The 24,917-nt window shown below is 38.4% G+C and overlaps 1 protein-coding gene across 14 annotated transcripts in view; it reads left to right on the top strand.

The window, feature by feature from the left end:
* Positions 1-24,917, top strand: part of mycbp2 (MYC binding protein 2) — a 256,550-nt gene that overhangs the window by 141,504 nt on the left and 90,129 nt on the right. For 11 of the 14 annotated variants that reach the window (XM_087987962.1, XM_087987958.1, XM_087987960.1 and 8 more), the window contains 17 exons: positions 707-913; positions 1,024-1,155; positions 2,820-2,998; positions 5,883-6,025; positions 7,523-7,623; positions 7,744-7,962; positions 9,751-9,973; positions 11,342-11,460; positions 16,987-17,074; positions 17,294-17,343; positions 17,420-17,592; positions 17,693-17,837; positions 21,512-21,718; positions 22,008-22,063; positions 22,162-22,277; positions 22,757-22,854; positions 23,646-23,762. In XM_087987962.1, coding sequence (XP_087844088.1) covers positions 707-913; positions 1,024-1,155; positions 2,820-2,998; positions 5,883-6,025; positions 7,523-7,623; positions 7,744-7,962; positions 9,751-9,973; positions 11,342-11,460; positions 16,987-17,074; positions 17,294-17,343; positions 17,420-17,592; positions 17,693-17,837; positions 21,512-21,718; positions 22,008-22,063; positions 22,162-22,277; positions 22,757-22,854; positions 23,646-23,762 — 2,373 coding nt within the window. The remainder of the gene's footprint in view (positions 1-706; positions 914-1,023; positions 1,156-2,819; positions 2,999-5,882; positions 6,026-7,522; positions 7,624-7,743; positions 7,963-9,750; positions 9,974-11,341; positions 11,461-16,986; positions 17,075-17,293; positions 17,344-17,419; positions 17,593-17,692; positions 17,838-21,511; positions 21,719-22,007; positions 22,064-22,161; positions 22,278-22,756; positions 22,855-23,645; positions 23,763-24,917) is intronic. The other 3 variants (XM_087987970.1, XM_087987967.1, XM_087987963.1) reach the window with 1 other exon arrangement.

Raw genomic sequence — 24,917 nt, 5'->3', positions numbered from 1 at the left:
TAACGAAACATCTAAAAATGAACCTTCCAGTTCAGAGAGAAAGCTTACATCCAGAACCTCAACCTGAGTTACAAATTTTTTCAAAACTTGCTGGAGACATTGATGTAAAGCTATTTTGGGATTGGGGTGGTGTTTAGTATTCCATGAGGAGAAAGTGAGGTCTGCAGATGCTGGAGATCAGAGATGGAAATGTGTTGCTGGAAAAGCGCAGCAGGTCAGGCAGCATCTAGGGAACAGGAGAATCGACGTTTCGGGCATTAGCCCTTCTTCAGGAATGAGGACAGTTTGTCCAGCAGGCTAAGATAAAAGATAGGGAGGAGGGACTTGGGGGAGGGGCGTTGGAAATGTGATAGGTGGAAAGAGGTCAAGGTGAGGGTGATAGGTCAGACTGGGGTGGGGGCGGAGAGGTCGGGAAGAAGATTGCAGGTTAGGAAGGCGGTGCTGAATTTGATGGATTTGACTGAGACAGGCTGGGGGGAGGGGAAATGAGGAAACTGGTGAAATCCGAGTTCATCCCTTGTGGTTGGAGGGTTCCTAGCCGGAAGATGAGGCGTTCTTCCTCCAACCGTCGTTTTGCTGTGGTCTGACGATGGAGGAGCATGGCCTGCCTCAGTATAGTGAATTACTATGTAACACTTTGCAAACTTGAGAAACCTGAATTCAGTTAAAGATGTAGCCTTTTTGAGCATGCTATTTATTTTCACAGGCTGATGGATTAAGTTCCCTTCATTCTGTGAAAGCCACACCAAATCGGTTTGTTAAAACCAGTCAAGGACGAAGTTGGAACACTGGTAATGGGTCTCCAGATGCAATCTGCTTCTCTGTCGACAAACCTGGAGTAGTTGTGGTAGGATATCATGTATATGGAGGAGGTGGCATTCATGAATATGAACTGGAAATGCTGGTTGATGATGTAAGTTTATTAGTTTTATTTAAATACTGAAGTAATGAAAATTTCAATATTTGAATAAATGTTATTCTGAGGAGCGAATTATCCCTTGATTTATTATTTATTTTTGACAGAGTGAACACGCTGGTGATTCAGCACATTCTCACAGGTGGACTTCCTTAGAACTAGTAAAAGGGACTTATAGCACCGATGACTCCTCTAGTGACACAGCAGAAATCAGATTAGATAAAGCAGTCCCTTTAAAGGTAAGAAGCAATGCTTAAGCAGGTGCTTAATGCTTTGTAAAGGTTAGATTAAAACATCAATGTTTTGGAGCAAGTTCTTTGACCCAGTACTTCTACAGTTGGGTTATTACAAAATTTTGTTCTTTTTTAAACAGAGATAGTAACAGGAGTAGACCACTCAGCCTACTGATTGCTCTACCATTTAATACGATCATGGCTGATTGAAAATTCACCCATACTATCCCCATAACCATTTACGTATTGATAACCAAAAAAATTGTCAGTCTCTGCTTTCAGTATACTCTAAGGCTGAGATTCCACAGCCTCTAGATAGGGAATCCTAAATGTTCATCATTCTCTGAATAAAAGAAATTCTTCTCTTGGTCCAATATGATATCTCTCTTAATTTTACATTGTGCCCTCTGTTTCCAGACTTCTCAACCAGTGGAAACATTTCACCTATGTCAATCCCTTTCTGTATTTAAGTTTCAATGAGGTGACTTTTCCCTCTTCAAAACTCTAGAGGATATAGCCCTCATTTGCTCAATCTCCATTTTTAGGAAACTCCTGCCATTCTGGTATGGTGAACCCTTATTGCTTCTCTCTATGGCAATAGTATCTTTCCTGAGATAAGGAGACCAAAACTGTGCACGCTACTCCAGGTGTGACCTATCTCCTATACAACTGAAGCCAGACTTCACTCCTGTTGTATTCAAATCCTTTTGTGATTAAAGGTTAGCATTTCATTAGCCTTCCTAATAGCCTGCTGCACCTGCTTGTTAACCTTTTAATGACTTATTGAGAAAGACACACAGGACCTTTTACACAGCTGGGCTTTTCAATTTCGCTGTACTTAAGCAATGCTCTCCACATCTGTTTTTCCTACCAAAGTGGATAACTTCACATTTTTACACATTATATTCCAATTGGTATATTTTTGCCAAATTTCTAAGCCTATATAAATCCTCCTGAAACCATCTTCCTCACAATGTAATCTTGTTTTACCTTTTATCATCTGCAATATTAGCAGTGTCACATTTGTTATTTTTCAATTGCATTTGTACCTCTTCCTCCTTTCATTGTCAGTTCTTGGTTCTGCTTTTTTGTATTCTAGAAGCTTTCTACTGCTCAGATTTATTGCTATTTCTGGCCACTTTATCAGTCTATTTTACTCTTAGCCAGTTCTTAACTTAATTCGTCAGCCTTGATTGCATGACCTTTTTGAATTTCTGTACCTTGAATATATATAGTTATTGTAATTGTTCTTTGAAGACTTGCATTGTCTGTGTCCAGTTATGACATTTAATATATTTTCCCAATCCAGGTCAGCCAACTTGTGCCTTAATCTTTTATAATTTCCCTTATTGAAATTTAGCACCTTTACTTCAGATTGCTTCACTTTCAAACATTATGTAAAAGTATTATACTATGGCCACTCTTTTATACAGTTTCTTTTACAACACAATTTTTTATTAGCCATTCTTCATTGCCTGATACTAAATCCACCCCAGCCTGTCTTCTAGTCGGCTTTGCAACATACTGCTCTCGAAAGCAGTCTATAATATGCTCCAGAAATTCATTCCTCGTAGCCTGGGTGCTCAAATTTAGTGCCAGATTTCTAGCATTAATGTACTTTGTGTGAACTTAGTTTCTGTGTAATGCCTGCTGAATTGATTGCCTTCCAGGAAAATGTCAAGTATGCAGTTCGTCTAAGGAACTATGGAAGTCGTACTGCAAATGGAGATGGAGGAATGACAACAGTTCAATGCCCTGATGGTGTAACCTTCACTTTCAGTACCTGTAGCCTCAGCAGTAATGGAACTAATCAAACTCGAGGTCAAATCCCTCAGGTACTTTATTACAGGTAAGAATGTGCAAAGCTTTTTTTCAGATTTGCTGGCCAGCTGGAGAAATAATTCAGAACCATTGTGTTTATGAAACAGTATTACTAAACAGATTCCAATAACCAAGAAATATCCTCTAGCATATTGAATCAACATAATATGCTTTGACATTCTAGCCCAATTGTCTGTTAATAAACAGTAAAGCATGAAAACGCCTAGACCCAAAAGACTAAAGGATGCAACAGTTTGTTTTTAGGTTACTGATATTTTCAGTCACCATTCAAGGAGCAGTCTTTTAGTCAATGCTCCAATGACATTTTACCTTCAAAAATGTCCATAAGCACTTTGCCTCATGAGGAAGGAATTACCTTAGCTAGGAGCTTAAGGCACTCCATTTATAGAAAATAAATGTGATATTTGTTCTTGCACAGTGTTGTAAAAGATTATTATCAAGATACTGTTGTTGTGTAAAAAGAATAACAGAGAAAGAGAGAATGTAAGTAAGGCCCATGTGCAAACTTGAAGGAAAAGGCATCAAAAATCAAAATAAAAAATGCATGTTTGGTGTTGCAGATCTGCTAATTATAGGCAGGGAATGTAATGAACTTTCCATGAAATTCCATGTTTTGATTTATGCTAGACACTAATCTTGTATTGTGAGTTTCCGAATAAACCTAAATGCAATAATAGCTACATTGTTAACTCATTGAAGGTAATCAGCTGAGCTCATAATGTGGTTCATTTATACTTGCTCGAAGCAACATACATTCTCACACAAGATTCCATTCTCTGCAAACAAAAGGAATAAGTTCAGCTTTTGTGCCTCTTGTGAATTAGCCCAGGAGCTTGAGGAATCTGGAGTTCCCTGTTGCTTTTTCCATCACATTTCCTCAGCCAAAGTTGACATAGCAACAAACCAACATCTTTTCTCCTGTGGTATAAATTGATGTGATCATTTGAAATTTGGCATTCTTGTGTTTGTCTTGATGAGTGCAAAATATTTCTCTCTTTTCAGCATTATTCTTTCAATCAAATGTTAATCTAGCCTCCCCTCACCATTCCCATTTTATAGGAGTCCTTCTGTGAATAATTGGAGGATCTAACAAAGATCTGAAGTTACAAAAGACCGTATTCAGACCCAAAGTCAGCATAATGACAAACTGAAATACTGTTTGTGAAGATTTAGTTCTAATAAAATGAAAAGATTAAATCAGGATAGGAGATGAAATTAAAGAAATAGACTAAAGACAGGCAAGATGACATGTCAAGAGAGAACAAAACAAGTTCTATTTTCAGAATTTCCTATACTGTCATTCCACATGGATCTCTTATCATTTCACCAGTACTGTTTGAATAATCTTTTATCCTTTATATGTAGCATATGACTGATATTTTTATATTAACTTGTTTTCTAATGAGGAATTTGTTTACAACAAATTGTATCTATTGACACTTCTCGTTTCCCCCTCCTTTCCATTTCACACCAGCTCCCACCTTTTCTAAGTGTAATGAAGCAGTAAATTTAGAATAAAGTTTACTGTTATCTAAGTTGTATAATAATAAAAATAAAAATAATGTTGTGAAAAGTTTCAGTTTTTATCTCCGATCTGATACTTGTTAGCTGGTCACCGCTAGGTGCGAAAAGGACATAAACATGGGTTTGTAAGATGAGCAGTTATCAGGTTTGGTCTCTATCCAGTGTTGGTAAAGTGACTTAAGTGTAATCTAAGATTAGGTTGATAAGTTTTAACTTCATCTAACTATAGCAGACCTTTGCATATTCAAATAATTCTCACTTTTTTCACTGAAAGGTTGGGGAGGAATGGATGGAGGAAGTGCATCCCATTGTACAGTTCTTGCTCAAAGTTAACTCTTGGCTTTGGTTATGGTTCTGTAAATACAGTAATATCAACCCATTGCCATCATTTGAAATCACGTGATGTTGACACAGTTGGTTTGTTGGTGAGAATTTTAAATTTGATGCATTGGGTGAAGGGTGGGTCAAAGCCAGGTGATTAGACAGCAAAGAGTACAGTTAAGGACACAAGAGTTCTCGATGAATTTTTATTTTTATAAGTTGTGCTTGAAAGTTCAGTTTGGAAACTTTTGAATAAATGGAATAGTGTGATGGCAAAGAGATGGTTTAGTGTTAGAGAGTTTGTGTGCTGAGGTATGGATAAAGTGGGCAATATCTGAGGTAGAAACGCTCAGTCCTTTAGCGTCCAAAGCTCAGCTCAGAATTAAACACAATGAGATTCACCTTGGTAGAACCTCAGAAAATAGCTAGACAATATTAGCCAGGGTTTGCAGTCTAGAGTACTTTGGTCTTACTAGTTGGTGATCTTTTTCTGGTTGGTTTTCACAAAGGTAGCAAAATAGTACAACCATGGTGAGATCTCATTAATTGACATCCATCCATTTACAATTGAAGACACTAAGTAACAATTCAGCGTGGAATCATATACTGTTCCCATGCACCCCCACATGATGCAGCAATTTTAACATATTATCCCATGACTGTGATCAACTATCCAAATAGGTATGTGACCTGAGACCTTCAAGCTAAGGTAGATTTCTCGATAAATTCAGCCATTTTGGAGTGAACATAAATTTGCTGTTGCAGTGTTGACTGAAAGAATGTTTCTTGCATTTCTATTTCCTCCCTGTGAACTTTCAGTCACAGTTGCTTGATGGAAAATATTTAATTTTAAAATCAGTTGTGATAGCAAAGTTTTAAAAAAATAAACTTTACAGGCATTTTCTATACTATGCTAAATGTCCATGCAGTGTCTGGTTAGCTTTTGGTTAGTCAAATCATCTATTTGAATAAATCAGATAATTATGTCGGAAGAATCAAATCTAATGAATATTTCATGCCAGTAATTTGTGCCATTTAACTTGTAGAAGTGAGTTTGATGGAGATCTACAATCACAGCTGCTTAGCAAAGCCAATGAAGAAGATAAAAACTGCAGCAGGGCCCTTTCTGTTGTTTCTGCAGTTGTTCGTGCAGCTAAGGATTTGTTGCACAGGGCCCTGGCTGTAGATGGTATGTATGTATTTTCTTAAATAAGTCTAACCAAAAGTTTGTTCTTTTGATTAGCGCATGGATGTTTTAGGGCATGGTAGGTGAGCTGATTTGAAAGCAATGAATTTGGCAGCTGCCGTTTGTTCTTTGTTAAACTGGTGTTGGCAGGCTTGAGGGGCATATTTTGTTGATCATGAAGTTTGTGTTGTATGTTAGCCATGTTACAATAAGGGTTAAAAAATTTGAAGTTGATAGTTTATGCTATGGTTATTGAGAACACCAATATAAATTTGGGTTGTGGAGGGAGATTTTGACAAGTGCAGGCAGTGTTCTTTACAAAAGACAACCTAATGTTTAGCTCTCTGAAGTTGTCAGAATAGATAAAAAGGTGAGATGTTGTTGATCTCAACGAAAATAAGTTCAGTGACTTTGATAGTTGTGCATGTACATATTCCATTAATCAGGTACTCTATTAACTGTGCAAGAAATATGAATATTTATGAAGAGTGCTTTGGCAGAGAGCTTAGCAAATCTCTTCTTTATGGCAAACACTTTGTGAGTTGTCCAGTTGACTAGGTTTCTGATTTGTGTTTATTCCCCGGCAATATTATTTTGCTCGTGCATTTGCCACCACTTGGGCAACACCTAGAAGTTAGCTGAAGTGTGTTACTATGTTTGACTTTTGGAATCTTGTGTTCCATAGGCAAAAGTGAGGATTGCAGGTGCTGGAGATCAGAGTCTAGATCAGAGTGGTGCTGGAAAAGCACAGCTGGTCAGGCAGCATCCAAGGAGCAGGAAAGTCGACGTGTTGGGCAAAAGCCCTTCCTGACCTGCTGTGCTTTTCCAGCACTACTCTGATCTAACATGTGTTCCATGCTGACTTTAGTCACCTATGGTCAGTTATTGTGTTATTTATTTTTCTGTTACTAAGTGATGAATAAAATAACTGAGTAAAATGGTCCATAATGAGGACTTTGATTTAGCGAAATAGAGGATGATCTCTGCTCATTTAGCCTTTGTATTCCTAATATTAAAAGTGGTTGGTATAAAGGTTACTATTCATTGAACTGGGGATTTAATCAGGGCTACCTTGTGCATGTTCTGAGAACAGTATTTGACAAAGGCAAAGTGTGGACTACCTGCTTGTTTCCTTTGGGGTAAGCTAGAATGCATACAATTTAAATAGACTTGACATAGGAAGTCATTGAGTTTTCTTTTCCATTTCGTTATTTTATCACAACTTGCTTTTGATTATGCTGATTTGGGTAACGCAGTCTTCATCTTTCCACTGAGCAAAAAACTTAACTATCATGCTGCAGTAGAAATATTCACAAATCATCCTATCTGTCACCTGTCAGGAAACAGGGCTAGGCTGCAGGGAAGCAAGAAGGTTCTTTAGTTAACAGCTAGCTTTCTGGGTGTTAATTTATTATGTAATGCTTTCTGTATTAAAATCTAAAAACTGTTGTGCTTTGTTCACAAAATAATTATGGTTAAGCAATAAGTATTTTTATTTAGCGGAAGATATTCCAGAACTACTCAGCTCTTCCAGTCTGATATCTATGCTGCTTCCACTTATTTTGGCTTACATTGCACCAGTGGCTGCTAATGTCCCAAAAGTAAGTAAATTATTTTCTGAACATGATTAATGCTGATTATTTTTAATGTTGTTCTTCGACTCATTCTCAGTTATTTCTTTAAGCTTTATCAAGTGTTTTTTGTTTTTTTTTAATAAAAAGGCTGCCGTTGAAGTTTTTGGTCTTGTCCAGGAGCTTCTGCCTCCAGTTGCAACATTGAACCAAAAATATGCCCCACCTGCCTTTAATCCTAATCAGTCAACAGACAGTGCAACAGGCAATCAACCTGAACAAGGCCTCTCTGCTTGTACTACTTCTAACCATTATGCTGTGGTGGAGAGTGACCATCCTTATAAACCAGCTTGTGTCAGTCAACTGAAGGTATGCTCAAATGAGATTGTTACAGTATTGTAGATGTGTATTTTAAAAGCAGAATTTCTAATCATAGATCTCCTAAAGTGCAGAAAGAGGCCATTTGGCCCATCAACTCCACACGAACCCTCCAAACAGCATCCCAGCCTTCTCACCTTTTCCCCATAACCCCACATTTACCATGGCTAACCCATCTAGCCCGCACGCACCAAGATATTATTGACAATTTATCACTGCCAATCTGCCTAACCTGTGGGTGAAAACCAGAGCACCCAGAGTAGACCCATGCAGATTTCACACAGACAGTCCCCCAAGGCTGGAATCGAACCCGGGTAACTGGCGCTGTGAGGCAACAGTGCGAACCACTGCTGCTGTCCTCTAATTAAAAGCCGACTGATCACGTCAGACCTTTTAAATTAAGAGCAGCTTTGCTTAGGGAAAGAATTTAGCTTTAAAAAATTGATCTTGTATTGGTTTCTTCCATTTTTTCCAAAAAGACTCTGTGAAATGGAATTGAGAGTTATAAGCACAGAATTACATGAATATTGTTAATTAGATGCTGCAAGATTGTTTCTCTTGGCTGGAGAGTCCAGATAAGAGTTGTAGTCTCTGAACAAGGCCACCTTCAGCAAGTTGCCACCACGGGACACACATTCCCCTCCCTTGTCCAGCTACCGCAGGTGCCATTCCCTCCAGGGCAATATGGTCCACCCTTCCTTCACACCCAATACCACCCCCACCCACCCCCCCATAGCCCCGAGGCACCTTCCCCTGCAACCACTGAAGGTGTAACACCTACCCATTTACCACCTCCCTCCTCCGTATCCAAGGGACCAAACATACCTTCCAAGTGAAGCAGGACTTTATCTGCACTCCTCGCAATCTCGTCTATTGCCTTTGCTGCTCACCATGTGGTCTTCTCTACATTGGGGAAACAAAGCATAGACTGGGTGACCACTTCGCAGAACATTTACATTCTGCCCACAAAGAAGACCCTGAGCTTTCAGTTTCCTGCCACTTCAACACACCATCCTGTTCTGTTGCCACCATCTCTATTTCGGATTGTTGCAGTGTTCCAGCAATGCTCAGCACAAGCTGGAAGAAACATACCTCATATTTGGCTTGGAGAGCCTGCAGCCCTTCAGACTCAATATCAAGTTCAATAATTTTAGGGCCTGAATTTCCCCACATCCTATCCGCTACCACAGACACCTGGACTTGTTATCACAGTCAATAAAATGTGGAGCTGGAAAGGCACAGCAGGTCAGGCAGCATTGGAGGCACAGGAAAACTAACATTTCTGGTCAGGGCCATTCCCAGGACTAAGAGGCAATGTTTTCACACACAGGGTGGTGCATGTATGGAATGAGCTGCCAGAAGAAGTGGTGGAGGCTGGTACAATTCCAGCATTTAAAAGGCATCTGGACGCCTATATGAATTGGAAGGGTTCAGAGGGATATGGACAAATGCTGGCAGATGGGACTAGATTTGTTGAGGTTATCTGGTCAGAATGGGCGAGTTGGATGAAGGATCTGTTTCCATGCTGTATATCTTTGACTATGTTAAGTGTGACTATCGTATATTTCTCTGAGCTGTGAATTTTGATAAAATACAAAATCTTGTGTTGAACATGTGTAATGATCAAACGTTGGAGACTGCTCAAATACATTTTGATTAAAATCCTACTGAAAGCAGTTGGTGCATCCATTTGGTTTAGATTAAAATAAAGATACTCAGGTAATAAATGAATAGCTGCCAATTGGAAGCTGAAAATAATAATGTTTGTTTCTTATTTAGGTAACTTTTCCAGATTGTGTCAGGTGGATGACTATCGAATTTGACCCACTGTGTGGTACTGCACAACCAGAAGATGTGCTCCGTTTGCTGATTCCAAATAAAACTTTGCAAAGTTCAGGATTTGGACCTAAAAGTACAAGCCATGATGGTCTAAATTCATGGATAGAATTGAAAAAATTTTCTGGCTCCACTGGATGGCCAACTACAGTCCTTATTTTGCCAGGTATATGAGGGAAGAAAAGTCTTCTGTTTTTAACAGATTTTAGTTGTGTTATGTTTTGTTGGGATTTCGGAGTGCTGCTGTATTTTTTTGAGATCAAAATGACTTTGCAGTTTGACAACAATAGCAGGGGACAGCCAGTTGTTGTGTGAATCTGCAATGACATTATAGAGCCTCAGGAACCTCTCATCAAGCCTAAAATAACACCTTGTCAAATTCTTATGTAATTTGACTGGTTCTGAAAGCTTGACACTACAATTTGTGACCTTTTATTCAGAAGTATTTGGTATTAATGCTTGAGTGACATCTCTGTGGCCAACAATAGACACTTTATTTCAAAAATTCAGTCAGATTTGAATAGCTTTTGAGGTTTTTTGTTCTGCAGCTTTTGACTTTGTCAATTTTCAAGGTCTTCTCTGCAGGATATGTAATATGTTTCGTTAAAGAATGTGGCATTTGAATCATGAGATGTGGATGGATTAATAACAAGCACTTTAATTTTGGAGGCAGAATATTGTTCAGCACAAAGCAATATTTATAAGACTAAAGCACAGTCTAGAGTGAAGAATTACAGGGAAGTAAAAACAAAATCAAATACTCAATATGTAGGATTTTGATACTGCCATATATATACCCAAATTTCTACATTACAATTTAATGCAACCTTACTTTGGTTGATTACATTATTTAATAAATTCTTAAAATGGCCGGGATTATGGGGAGGCTGTGTATTATTGCTAGATTAGTATTCTCCAGACTCAGATAATGCTCTGGAGACCCAGGATTGAATCCTGCCGTGGCAGATGGTGGAATTTCATTTTAGCGGAAATCTAGTGAGTCTGATGATGGCCATGAAACCATTGTTGATTGTTGGAAATACCCAACTGGTTCACTAATGTCCTATTGAGGAAGGGAAGTGCTTTCCTTATCTGACTCCACAGCCACCACAATGTGATTAACTCTTAACTGCCCACTGGGCAATTGGGGATGGATAATAAATGCTGACTGAGCCAACGATGTGACTCCGTCCCCATTCTTTCCATTTCCCCCCCACCCCCCCACCCCCCCCCCCAACCCAGTAATTGAGGTTGAATACCTTTCAAGCATTATGTATGACTGTGGTATCTTAATGTTTATCTTGGTTCAGTGTTTTGCATTACCTATCCTTAGATTTCTTTAGAAAGATGTAAAACAGTTCCCTTGAGAAACTGAATGTGGAATGTACTACAAATCAGATGTGTTCAATAAAGCTGTCCCCTAAGGCAGGATGTGAGGATGCAGGAAGAGAAGATTATATGAGTCATGTTGGAGAAAGCCTTTCTATTTTGCAAGTTTTTGTTTTAGATTTATATGTACATGTGATTTTTCTAGGAAATGATGCTATTTTCTCTTTGGAGACTGCATCAGACTATGTAAAAGACGAGAAGGCCAGTTTTTATGGTTTCAAGTGTGTTGCTGTGGGTTATGAATTCAGTCCTGGACCTGATGAGGTAATCTTTTGTAGTGCATCTAATACAATATTGTACAAGAGACTATATTCTGTTATAGAGCTGTTCACATCTTAAAACTTTTGCTTTTGAAATCAAACTTGAACTAAAGTTTCGCTATGCAAAGTTGTAAATGCTGTGTTGAAACAATACACTTTACTAGATCAAAGTGGGGAAAAATTCTTAAATCAGAATTGCTTGTTTAATTGCCAAAATTAACATTTTATTGCATCTTCCTCATGTTCTTCATATAATAATCCAATAAACCAGTGGGAGACTGCTGTTAATATTTCTTCACATTTTATATCTGTAAAAACAGACATTCAAAGAATAGACACTTAATTTAAGGACCCCAGTAGCTTACATTGTAATGCATAAAAGAGCTACTTTTGAAACCATGAACAGTGAAATTGAAATACACAACTTTCAATCCACCGAATCTGTTTTTTTGGAAGCTTCAGTATATTAGCACCACCTGTTCCTCCAATATTTTCCTCTTTGGTTCTCTGACTGACTGGATGATGATAAGGACAACTGTGAAATACATAGCTGTACTATGAAGGTATTCTGTGCTCTAAGTGAGGATAGTTTGAAATGGAATGCGCCTGAAACTGTCAAGCTATTGTTGACAGGACTGACTACTGATGTGAGAGTGAGAGCTTGGCATTAATGCAATTAATTAGATACTGATAATAGTTGGAGCTGATTATATAACATTGGGAACATTTTTACAGTACACAGGGCCTTTTATTGCCAGTCCCTAAGGTGTCAGTAATTTGTAAGTTTCACTGAATTTGTTAATGACTATGTAGGTTCCACTCTGGTATTAAATTCATTGTTTGCTTTAGAGTTATTGCCTCAGGTTTTGCTTTGGCCTATTTATCTTCATATATTGACCTAGATATACATCAACGGCCAGCTAGTCAATAAGGATCATGCAGATACACCAATACAGCTGACTCTGGGGAATTGCTGAGAAATTTGAATTTCCTTATGGGCAATTTCCTATCCTCTGATAAAACTGCTTAATGTGGGAGAATTTGGCGTATTCCAACTCTATTAATAAAACAATAAGATGGAGGAATAAAAGTAGGCCATTTGGCCTATCCAGCCTGCTGCATATTCAGTGAGATCATGGCTGATTTGATAATCCTCAACTACATTTTCCTGCCATTTCCCTATAATCCTTGATTCCCTTACTGATGTAATAATTTGTCCATCTCACCCTTTTAATATACCTCATGACCCAGCCTCTACAACCCTCTGCGGTAAAGAATTCTACAAATTCACTACCCTCCTCCTTCTCCTAACTGGTCCTTTATGCTGGACATAATGTAAAAATGCTGGTGTTGGGCTAAGGTGGACAAAGTTAAAAATCACACCATACTTGGTTATAGTCCAACAGGTTTATTTGGAAGTACCAACTTTCAGAGCACTCCTTCGGCAGGTAGCTAGGTATAACCTGCTGTCTTGCGATTTTTAACTTTACACTGGGGTTATGCCCTCTGTATAAGAATTAGCAGGGGATTAAGGAACACTTAAACAATTAAACTGAAACCTGTCTCAAAACTAAAAATCTCACAACACCAGGTTATAGTCCAACAGGTTTATTTGGAAGCACTAGCTTTTTGAGTGCTGCTCCTTCATCAAGTGGTTGCGGAGAATAAGATTTTAAGACACCGAATTTATAGCAAAAGTTTCCAGTATGATGTAACTGAAATTATATATTGAAAAAGACCCTGGATTGTTTAAGTCTCTCATCTTTTAGAATGACCATGTTGGTTTCAGTTCTTTCATATGTAAATCGCAAAACTATTTTTAAAAGTTACATTCTCAAGTGAACTTTAACAATTGGTGTCATGTCAGCCCAGATAACGCATTGAAGGTGTTGGCTTCCTGTTTGAGGCAGTCTGTGCCATAATGGTCAGACTGATTCTAATCTAAAAGAATGGATTTACAGAATCTTACATGGATTCATTCAGTTTTTGATCAAACTAAGATGTAATTCTGCAAGTACAAATTCACCCCACAAACCTTTGTGTGTGGGGGGGATGGGAGTATGAGTGTCTGTAGGAAGGTGTATGTGTATGAGTGTAAAAGGGTTCATGTCTGTGAGACGGTGTGTGTATGTGTATGAGTGTAAAGGGGTTTAAGTCTGTGAGAGGGTGTGTGTGGGAATGCATGTGTGAGTCTGCATGAGTGTGTGTCCATCCGTCTGTGTGTACGCACACCCTCTCACAGGCACGCATAACTCGCACCCACACATATTAGTTTGTGGGATGAATTTGTACTTGCAGAATTATATCTTACTTTGCTCAAAAACTGCATGAATCCATGTAAGATTCTGTAAATTCGTTCTTTTAGATTAGAATCAGTTTGACCGTTGTGGCACAGACAGCCTCACATAGGGAGCTAACACCTTCAATACATTATCTGGGCAGATATGACACCAGTTGTTAACATTCACTTGAAAATGTAACTGTTTTTAAAAAACTTTTGCGATTTACATATGAAAGAACTGAAACCAACATGTTCATTGTAAAAGATCAGAGATTTAACAAACAATCCAGGTCTTTTTCAATACAGTGGAACCTCGATTATCCGAATACTAATTATCTGAAAATTGGATTATCCGAAGGAGATCTCGAGGTCCCGATAGAAACAATACATCAAAGACCTGTTTCTGGCAGTGATCACATCTTTGGTTTACAGTCTTCAAATCACTAACCTCCCACTCCCCCTCTCCTCACACTTTTCCTGGTGTTCTACAGAGGAGAAAACCCCCCACCACTCCTCCTCCTGCTCACCACTCCTCCCCAAATAATCTGACCAACATTGTCCTGTACAGGGCAGAGTCGGAACCTGTCAAAACGTTGTAGTAAAAGTGTGTGTGGTGTTTGGAGACTTGCCCCACAAAGGCAGCAGCAATAGTCTTGTTGGTGTCCAGTCTTGCTGCCCTGGTGGGGGCAGTAGCAGTGTTGGATGGGTGAGATGGGGTGGGGGGGTAGTGTTGGGCGGGTGGGGTGGGGTGGGGGGATAGTGTTGGACGGGGATTGGGGGGCAGGGCCAGTGTTGGATGGGGGGCGGGGCAGTGTTGGACGGGGATTGGGTGGGGGGGGGGGCAGTATTGGGGCAGGGCCTCGCACGCTATGTGCTCCTGCAGTCTCCTGAATGGGGAACACACTTTAAAAACTCTGAGCCACAGAGGAAAGGCATTTAATCAATTAAGCGAAATAGTGCCCGCCTATCACATTTGGATAATCTAGGTTCCCCTGTATATAATTTCAGTTACATCATACTGGAAACCTTTGCTATGAATTCTGTGTCTTACGATCTTATTCTCCACAACTGCCTGATGAAGGAGCAGTGCTTCCAAATAAACCTGTTGGACTATGACCTGGTGTTTCCAACTCATGTCTCAAAACTGACATCCCCCACTGCCAAAAGACTCCCCAATTCCCCCAAGCATTTGATTGGTACCCTAACCTCACCCGCCTGCCACTGTATTTACCCCCATCCCCTCTTTCTCTGGGGGTTGTATTAACCTGTAACACCATTCCTACCTAGCTGCATTTTTCCCTGGTTTATGTGATGAATGCTTTTGGGGTAGGCCAGGTTTGAATGTTTGATTGGAAAAACTGTCAACAAGTTGGTAGTTTAAAAAGGATTACAATTTGTCAGATTTGTTCCGATGGTAATCTAAGGTTATTATGTCAGCATTCCTTTGGACCTCAGCACAGCATTGAAATCTTGTATGACTTGTACGCCTGTTTGCTGTGTGAAATTTTCAGTGATTCATCACAAAGGTAAATTTTCTTCAAATCTCTCCTAAGCTTGGAATGATTCAAGATCAAAGAGCCAACAGTTTTCTGCACTTTCTCTTTTAGGTACCCGTTTAGTCTCTTGGCTAAGTGTTTATCTGCAGGGTGACAGGCTGACACTACATGTTATAATGTTGCTTGCCTAAATATAGTGTAGTGTTTTTTGAATTTTAATAATTGAAAAGTATATCATTATGTAGTTTTATATTACTCTTCCCTCAGATCTATTTTCCCTCTTCTTAGTGACCAAAAGGAGTTTAAACTTAGCTTACCACTGTGACATGTTAATAGTTTCTTCTAGGTTCAGATTATGTTGATAAATTTCTTTAGATTCTTGGCTACTAAAGGCAATAATGAAACAAAATTGTACTGTCTGACCCTTTTCAAAATCCCATCTCTACTTTTTTTCTTAACAAAATGTATGTCTTTATTGGTCAGAGCATTGAGTATAGGAGTTGGGAGATCATGCTGTATAGAGCATTGGTTAGGCCACTATTGGAGTACTGCATGCAATTCTGGTCTCCCTGCTCTGCTGTATGAAGGATGTTGTGAAACTTAAAAGGGGATCAAAAATATTTATAAGGATCCTGCAAGGGTTGGAGGGTTTGTGCTGTATAGAGAGACTGAATAGGCTGGGGCTATTTTCTTTGGAGCATCTGAGGCTGATGAGTGACCTTTTATAGAGGTTTATAAAATTGTAAAGACCATGGATAAGGTGAATTTCCTGTGGTGAGGCAGTCCAATGCTAGAGGGCATAGGTTTAAGGTGAGAGGGGAAAGATTTAAAAGGATCTAAGGGGTAACGTTTTCACACAGACGATGATGTGTCTATGAAATGTGCTGCCAGAGCAAATGGTGGAGGCTCGTACAATTACAACATTTTAAAAGGTCTTTGGATGGGTATATGAATAGGAAGGGTTTAGAGGGATATGGGCCAAATGCTGGCAAAGGGGGTCTAGATTTATTTGGGATATCTGGTCAGCATGTATGATTTGGACCAAATGGTCTGTTTCCATGCTGTATATCTCTGTGAATATGACTTTTAAAATATCCTGCTTCAGCTTGTTGAGTTTTGTTAATCACATATTTATACCTGGGATACAAAACTAGTTTGTAGTAAATTGTAAATCTTGGTTCAATGGTGATGCACTTGTTGCGAAGGTGAGGACTGCAGATGCTGGAGATTAGAATCAAGAGTGTGGTGCTGGAAAAGCACAGCAGGAGAGGGAGGATCTGAGGAGCAGTAAAATTGATGTTTCAGGCAAAAGCCCATCATCGGGAATGAGGCACTCGTTGCCAAGTCAGAAGATTTGAATGTCCATGTACGTGTATTGCAAAAAATTAGGATGCTGGTGCATGAAATAATTTGGAAAACCAATTAAATATTAGTCTTTATTACAAGGAGGCTAGACTATGAAAGTCTTGTTGCAACTGTATAGGCATTGCTAAGATGTCACCCAGAATACTTTGTACAGTTTCAGCCTCTTTACGTAGAAGAGACATACACACCTAGGAGGCTGTTCAGAGAAGATTCACTATACTGATTTCAGGTCGTAAACTCAGTTTTCTAAATGTTCTTAAGGCAGACCAGCACTTTGGGGAAGTAAACTGACAATTATGCTCATGCTTATAACTCCCATTATTGTTTTTCCCATTATAACTTTAACTTGCTAAAACCAAATGTGCATCAAGACATTTCTGTTTTGCAGGGAATTCTACAATTAGAAAAGGAATTGGCGTACCTTGGAAGTATGTGTGCAGCGTCACTAATGAAAAAAGACCTTGCACTTCCTATGGGTATGGATCTTTACATTTGTCAATCAAAAGTGTACGATGATGAGGGTTTTGCACAAAATGTAGTGTATTGCTGGATTGTAGATTATTGCTGAATGATGATCTTTAGTGTATATTGATTACGTTTGAAGTCTTTCAGTTTATACAGTACTAGTAATGTAAGCTATGTGCAGTAAAATAAATTTGTGCTGCTGTTCTGTTAAATCATCTTTGTTTGGACAGGAAATGAATTGGAGGAGGATCTTGAAATTCTTGAAGAATCAGCTCTGCAGGTGAGTGTTCAGTTGCTATAATTAAATTACTCATCATTTTTCATAACCTTACTCACTTGCATTTTCCTCTTGCCAGGTGTGTAAAAACCATGCCGGTTTATTAGGAAAGGGACTTGCTTTGTCTCATTCACCAACTATATTGGAGGCACTGGAAGGTAATCTTCCCCTCCATCTGCAAAGCAATGAGCATTCTTTCTTAGAAGACTTTGTTGCATGCTTACCTGGGTCTAGTGGTGGACGACTTGCAAGGTAAAACCGAGATTTAATGTAGAAAATTACTGAGCCCATAAATCTATGCCTTTGTTAAAATTTGTATTAAATTTTGTTACCATGTCTTTCTTGTTGTCAGGTGGCTTCAACCGGATTCTTATGCAGATCCTCAGAAAACCTCCCTGATATTAAATAAGGACTACATCAGATGTGGCTGGCCTGCTACCATCACTGTCCAAACCAAGGACCAATATGGAGATGTAGTTCATGTTCCAAACCTGAAGGTAAAAAGTAATTTGGAATAGGCTGACCAAAGAAACAACTTAAAGTAATAAATTTGTATATGCAAGTTAAGAATAAGTTAAGTATATATTTTTGGAGCATTAAAAATTTGCCACTTGGATCATACAAGTGAACAGGAAATACCTTTGTTTGGGAAATAAATTCCAAATTTCAAAAATGAATTTTCTTTTGCTACTATTATGCAGCAATGCTTGAAAGTTCAATGAATAGTGCTTTTCCTTAAGCACCTGATTTTTTTCATAAAATGTATTTTGTAAAGATGACAGTAACTAGCTTATGTGCTACTGCTATAATACAGAAGATCTTAGGTTCTCTGAAACATTCTTTAATATTAAAGGCTTCTGAGTCACCATTTCTGTTTGACTCATTTTTTTTCCTACAAAAAACCTCTTTTTTTTGTCAAATCTAAATGCAGACAAAGTTTATTTCAATGTAGATTCCTTGTGTTCCTTGGGTAGCACTGTGGCTCAGTGGTTAGCACTACCGCCAGGTGTACAGTGCCAGGGACCCTGATTTTGTTTCCAGCTTTGGGTTGCTGTCTGTTTAGAGTTTGCACATTCTCCCTGCATCTGTGTGGGTTTTAGCTTGGTACTCCAGTTTCTTCCTCTAGTCCAAAGAGCTGCAGGTTAGGTGGATTGGTCGTGGTAAATTTCCCCATAGTGTTCAGAGATGTGCAGGCCTGTTTGGTTAGCTATGGTAAATGTGGGTTTGTGGGGATAGGGTGCAATGCTATGTCTGGTTGGGATGCTGTTCGAAGGGTATGGGCTGTATGGTCTCTCGCCGCACTGCAGGGATTCTATTATTCTGCAAACAGGAAAAGACTGGTCCTGCCATTCATTAAGATTGTGACTGATTTGGCTGCAGGAAGATATACCAAGGAACCTTGATTATCTGAACATGATGAGGGGCACTACTTCGTTCGGATAATTGATTATTCGGTTAATCAATTAAATGTCTTTCCATTGGGGCTCAGAGTTTAAGCCTGCTCCCCGTCCAGGAGGCTGCAGCAGCACACCCCGCATGGGCCCCCACTCCCTGTGTCCAATAGCACCCCCTGCCCTAGTCCATCAATGACCACCATCCCCATTTAACACTGCCTCCCCACCTTTTGCTATTTGAGGGTCCTCTGTAAATGGAATGGTTTAATGGACAGAAAAGTAGCAGATGGAATTTAACCCGAACAGGTGTGAAATGATACACTTTGGAAGGAGTGGGATCAGGTTGAAGGTGAGGTATTGCATTGTAAATTTCAATGCAAGGTAACAATATAACTATGTCTAATCATGATAATCTTCAACTTGCACATTGGTTTCTCGTTCTTTATTTATCCAGGCAATCTTTAACAAGCTTGTCACAAAAACAAATGGAAATTGCTGGAGAAACTCAGCAGTTCTGGCACTGTGTGTGGAGAGAAAGCAGTTAATCTTTCGAGTCCAGTGACACTTAAGTTTATTCCTTTTCAGATAACTATCTAATTCCCTTTACTTAATTGAACTTGTCTCCATCACACACTCAAGCAGTGCATTACAGAGCTTAACAGTGGCTTCATTTTTTAAAAAAGGTTTTTGCTTGTGTCACCTTTGCTTTTTTTAATCAATTTCTTTAAATATTTACCCTCTTATTCTCTCCTTCCTGTCTATTCTGTGCAGAACTCTCATGGTTTTGAGTCCCTCGATCAAATATCCTTCAGCCTTCTTTTCTCTGAGGAAAGCTGTCCCATCTTTGTTTTCATAACTGAAGTTTCTCATCCTTGAAACCATTGTTGAGAGTCTTTTCTATGTTCTCTCCAATGCCTTTGCATCTCAGAACTAGACACAATACTCCAGCTAAAGCCAAATTCATTCTCTTATAGGTTCAGCATAATCCTGTTGCTCTTGTACTCTTGCCTGCTAAGACAGTCTAAGACATAATATGCTTTCTTGACTGCACGCTTCGCCTGTCTGCCATCTTTAATGACTTATATCTGCATACATTCAGGTTCTTCTGCATATCCTTTAGAGATTAACCTTTTTTTTAATTCATCTGTTCATGTTCTTTCTTCCTACCAAAATTATTTTCTTTACATTTTCATGCATCAAACTTTACTTGTCTCTTGTCTGCCCCTTCCACCAATTTGCCTATGCCCTTTTTGGAGTTCTGAACTGTTCTCTCAGTTTACAATGATTCCATGTTTCATATCACCTTCAAATTTAGAAATTATGCCCTATACACCAAGGTCAAGGTTATTGCTCTATATCAGGGGGATCAAGGGACTCAAAACTGATGGGTAGAGATCTCCACTACCCTTCCACCAATCCAAAAACCATTCATTAACCACTACTGTTTCCTGTCACTCAGCCAACTTTGTATCCATGTTGCTACTGATCCAAGGGGATTATGCTGAACCTATTTCATGAGCAATAACATTGCTCAAGAATATTGTATGGCATTGTATCAAATATACCTTTTGAATGACAATGTGTGCGACACAAACAAATTTGCCATTTTCAAATATTCCTTACCTCTTCAAAAAGCTCCAAGTTACTTAAATACAATTTTTTCTTCACTCCATGCTGGCTTTTTTTTTAATGCAGTTGCATTTTTTCATCTGACTATGAATTTTGCTTCAAATTGTTGTTTCTGGAAGTTTCCCCATCACCTAAGATAAACTGACTGGCCTGTTATTAGTGGGCTTATCTTCACATCTTTTCTTGAACAACGGTGCAACATTTGCAATTTTCCAATCGTCTGGAACTACCCCCGCAACCTTCCAAATCTGAGAAAAATTTTAAAGTTGTGGCCAGTACCTCAGCACGTTTTGCTCATTCCTTTCAGTATCTTCCGGTTCATATGTCCTCAGCTTGGTAACTGCTTATGTTAAATTTGCTGATTTATCTGTTCTTTAATTTTTTTTGTTCTTGTTCTTTTTTAAAAAAAAACAGAAGTTAAGGAAGCTATCCCAAGAACTTCTCCTTATAATCAGGATCAAAATGAACAGCAGGGAAATGCTGAGCTCATGACTGGGAGGCATGGTTTCTCTGTCTGATTTGATGAGTCAGATTCTTTGGTTCCACTGATCCATAGAGCCTAACTTAACAACTGAAAATTTCATTAATTGCAGAAGATACTTGTGTTTTCTGAAGTAAATTTTGATTTTCTTCATCTTCAACTGGGAGAATGAATTGTTTTTTATAGTTTAACTTCAAATCATTACAGCTGCAAGCATGCTGGAACCATTCGGCAGAATTAATTAATCCAGCACATGAGCTTCTAGTTTGTCTCTAACAGCAAAGCCTTTTATTTAAAAAATGGAAACAGACCATTGGTGTTTATTTCAACACAGTATGGAAGAGAAACACAATTAAACATTAGTCTTTTCCAATTTTATTTTTGATGATTTTGTTTTTGTCGTGGCTCTTCAATTTCTTGTCAGTATGAAGATGTATAATAAATTGACTGCAATGTAGTCATCTTTATTCAAATTCATTGTGCAAAATGAAAGGCTTTCTTAATGAAAGATATACCATGTCACAAGTCAGATAAAGTCTCACACATTGGCATACAATTCCTTTTGTTAATGTTATTCTCAAGCGGCTCCTTTTAGAATTAAGATGTTTTTACTTCTATCAGAAGGAACAAAAAGAGTAATCTTTGTAAAATCTTATTTTTTTAACAGGTTGAGGTGAAAGCTGTTCCTCTTTCTCAAAAGAAGTCTATGCAACAGGAGAACACTAAAAAACTGCACCGTATCCCTGGCAGTCCTCCAACTGTTGTACCATGTACTGATCTGACGTTCGGTGGATTGCCGTCTCCCAAACTGGAAGTGTCTTATGAACCAATGATAGTTAAAGAAGCTCGGTATACTGCAATCACTATGATGAAGGTAGTTTATACACTTTGTTGACATTTTGATTTCACTGCAAACCCTTTCTGAATTTGATCCCAGCCTATGTAATTGGCTTCAGTGAGATACAACCCAGCCCACATTAATTGTTCCTTCACGTTTGAACCTCTGACCTCTCTGATTTAAATAATTGATGTAAACATGTTTCAACTAACCTGTTATAACATCTTTGCCTGAAACAATAGGTGGTTAATTTCTTACAACAGTTTTGAATCATCTTACAATGTACCTGCCTTATAAATGTGCTTTTGCATTCCTCATCATTCAGGCATACGAAAATTACTCATTTGAAGAGCTTCGATTTGCATCTCCCACTCCAAAAAGGTAAAACGACAACAACAGACATAAACAAAAAAAATTTAGTGCCACGTATCTCCGAGTGAATTGACTTTATTGACTGATTTACTGGTTAACTTTCTCAGACCAAGTGAAAATATGTTAATTCGGGCTAACAATGATGGAACTTACAGTGCTAACTGGACACCTGGAGCTGTAGGTCTTTACACTATCCATGTCACGATAGATGGGATTGAAACAGGTAACTTTATTGTGTTAAATATTACGTTACATTAACAGCTACAAGCAACCTGGTCTACTGGTCAAGATTTGGAAATAATTTCCATGATGATCTTGAGACAAATTTGTAAATTTTTAGTTTTTTTGCTTTTCACCTTCTACGGAAAAATGAATTTTGATAGTGTGTCATCCAGTAAAAGTGCATTTCTTCTGGTTTAGCTAGTCTAGGTCTATTTTCACGTCAACCATAACCCTTTAATTTGCAACGTAAGAATACTGCTATCGGGTAAATAGAATGTTTGTCTTGGATGATTTCTATGGCGCTGTCTGTCTTTGAATTAAATCAGTTACTTCTATGTCATTTAACTTTCTTAATTTGAAATTCCTTATTTGTTAAAGAAATTCCTAGGCTTTCCGAAGCTTATCGTTTCATTGTTCTTTGTCTTGATATAAGGTATGTTTGGAAATTGAGCTTGAAGTTGGTTGTTCTCTTTTTGGCAGATGCTGGCCTTGAAGTAGAAGTGAAAGACCCTCCCAAAGGAATGATACCACCAGGATCTCAAATGGTCAAACCAAAAGCTGAACCACAGCCAAGCAAGGTAGGATACCTGATGTGCATTAGCAAAAAATAATAGCAAGGCATAACTGAAGTTTGCTGCAGTAGGATTGCTGGAATTTCAATATTCTCATTGTAAAGATGTTGGAAGAGCAGAACACAATTTGTAGGTGATTAGGTATTTACATTAACAAAAGTCGTTAAATCGTGTCTCCTGCATTATAATTGTACATGCGCATGCTCCGTCAATTAACAATTGTGTTCTCTTTCCATACTTGGATAATTTGTGATGCTTGTATAAACAGTTCTATAACACGATGGTTGTGTTCTTGTGCAATCTGGCATTACAGAAAAATCGTACTTTAGAAACAGCACTTAGTGTTGGCGATGTAATCTCATTACTGCTAGCACACATTTTAAATGTATGAAATAGTATCCCTAATCCGTCAATCGTGTTGCAGTGAATTCACTTTAACAAGATGCATATTATAGCAGAAAGACTTGTCATTAGATTCCTGTCTGTATGAATTTACCAAATTTTGATGACAACTACTACATGCAACTTAAAGCACTACAGGTTTTTAATCTGCTAGGGCATTTGTTCACCTTTCTAGATCTCAAATATAAAGTAAAATTGTGGCTTTAGAACTTTTTTTTACCAGAATAACAGAATTAGCCGATTTCCTCTAACACTTACTTGAACCAAATAAATTCTGCTCTGTCAGTGTCAGCTTTTAATTCTCAACTGTTTAATTTACCTGTTTAATCTATTGCTTTTAATCTGAAAAGCTTTTTTCTTATTTCTTTGTCTTACTGTTTCCTTGCTTCTCTCAGGTCCGCAAATTTGTGACAAAGGACAGTGCAGGGCTTCGTATACGTAGCCATCCCTCTCTCCAGAGTGAGCAGATAGGCATAGTGAAGGTCAATGGAACCATCACTTTCAATGATGAGGTAAAGAACGTTACTTGAGGAGGTTTTGTAGATGAGGAATGAAAAAGTCTGCATAAATGTGGGGGAAGTATTTTTAGAGTTTAAACATTTGTTAGCAATAGTATAATCAAGTGAGCAGTCTATATATCACAAGCTTCAGTACATTTTGCAGCAATAGTTAGATTGTATATGCAGTTTCATTTTTGATTTGCTTTGACACACATGCAGGTAACTTTGAGGCTGCAGTCTGGAAATGCTGCAAGTGGGCATCATTTAAGAATTTCCTGTATACAGGCTTAATAGTGTCACAAGATATTTTAACATCTATCAGAATTATGTATAATGTGATACAAAATTTAAAGTTCTGAAAAGTGTTTACCTCAGTAGTATCAAATCCCTGTCCATTTATGCAGTCAGTAAAGAAGGTCACTATGTAACTGAGTTTAGATGAATCGGTACAATAGTACAAATTTGAGGAGAGAACAGGAGCAGAGGAACCTTGATGTTCACGTGCATAATTTTCTGAAGGCGGCCAGACAGGTTGAAACAGTTGTCAAGAAAGCTGATTGGATTCTTGGGTTTATAAATAAAGTCAGAGTGTAAAAGCAAGGAAGTGATGCTGCAACACTAAAATCATTGGTCAGACTACATTTGGAGTACTGCATGTCTTATTTAAGGAAGGATGTTAAATCCCTGGAGTGCAAAGGAGATTTACTAGAATGGTGCAAGGAATGAGGGAATTTTGATACAAGAAACTGGGCTTCTTCAAGTAGAGAAGATTAAGAAGTGGCTTAATTGAGGTGTTCAAAATTATGAACAATTTTGACAGGGTACAAAACTTGGTATGATAGTAACTAGGGGTCACAATTTCAAGATTGTCAGCAAGCGAACTAGGAGCAAGATTAAGAGAAGGTTCTTTATTCAGAGTTATTAGGATTTGGAATGTGCTGCCTGGGAGTGTGGTGGAGGCAGATTCCAAAGCAGAGCAGATATATGCTCGAATGTGATCAATTTAGGCTGTGGAGGTAAGGCTGGAGAATGAGACTAGCTGGGTACTACTTTGAGGAACCATTACAGACACAATGGATCGAATGGCTTCTTCCTGTACTGTAAAATTATATGGTTCTATAAATTGGTGTACTTGAAAGTGCAAATGCTAATCATTTGCTTTCTTTG

This window comes from Chiloscyllium plagiosum, unplaced genomic scaffold (assembly GCF_037043375.1).
Source record: "Chiloscyllium plagiosum isolate Xiang-an unplaced genomic scaffold, Cpla_swu_hap1 HiC_scaffold_6, whole genome shotgun sequence".
Taxonomy (NCBI): Eukaryota; Metazoa; Chordata; class Chondrichthyes; order Orectolobiformes; family Hemiscylliidae; genus Chiloscyllium; species Chiloscyllium plagiosum.
Note: the sequence above shows the minus strand (reverse complement) of the source record. Positions and strands in the feature narration are given on the sequence as shown.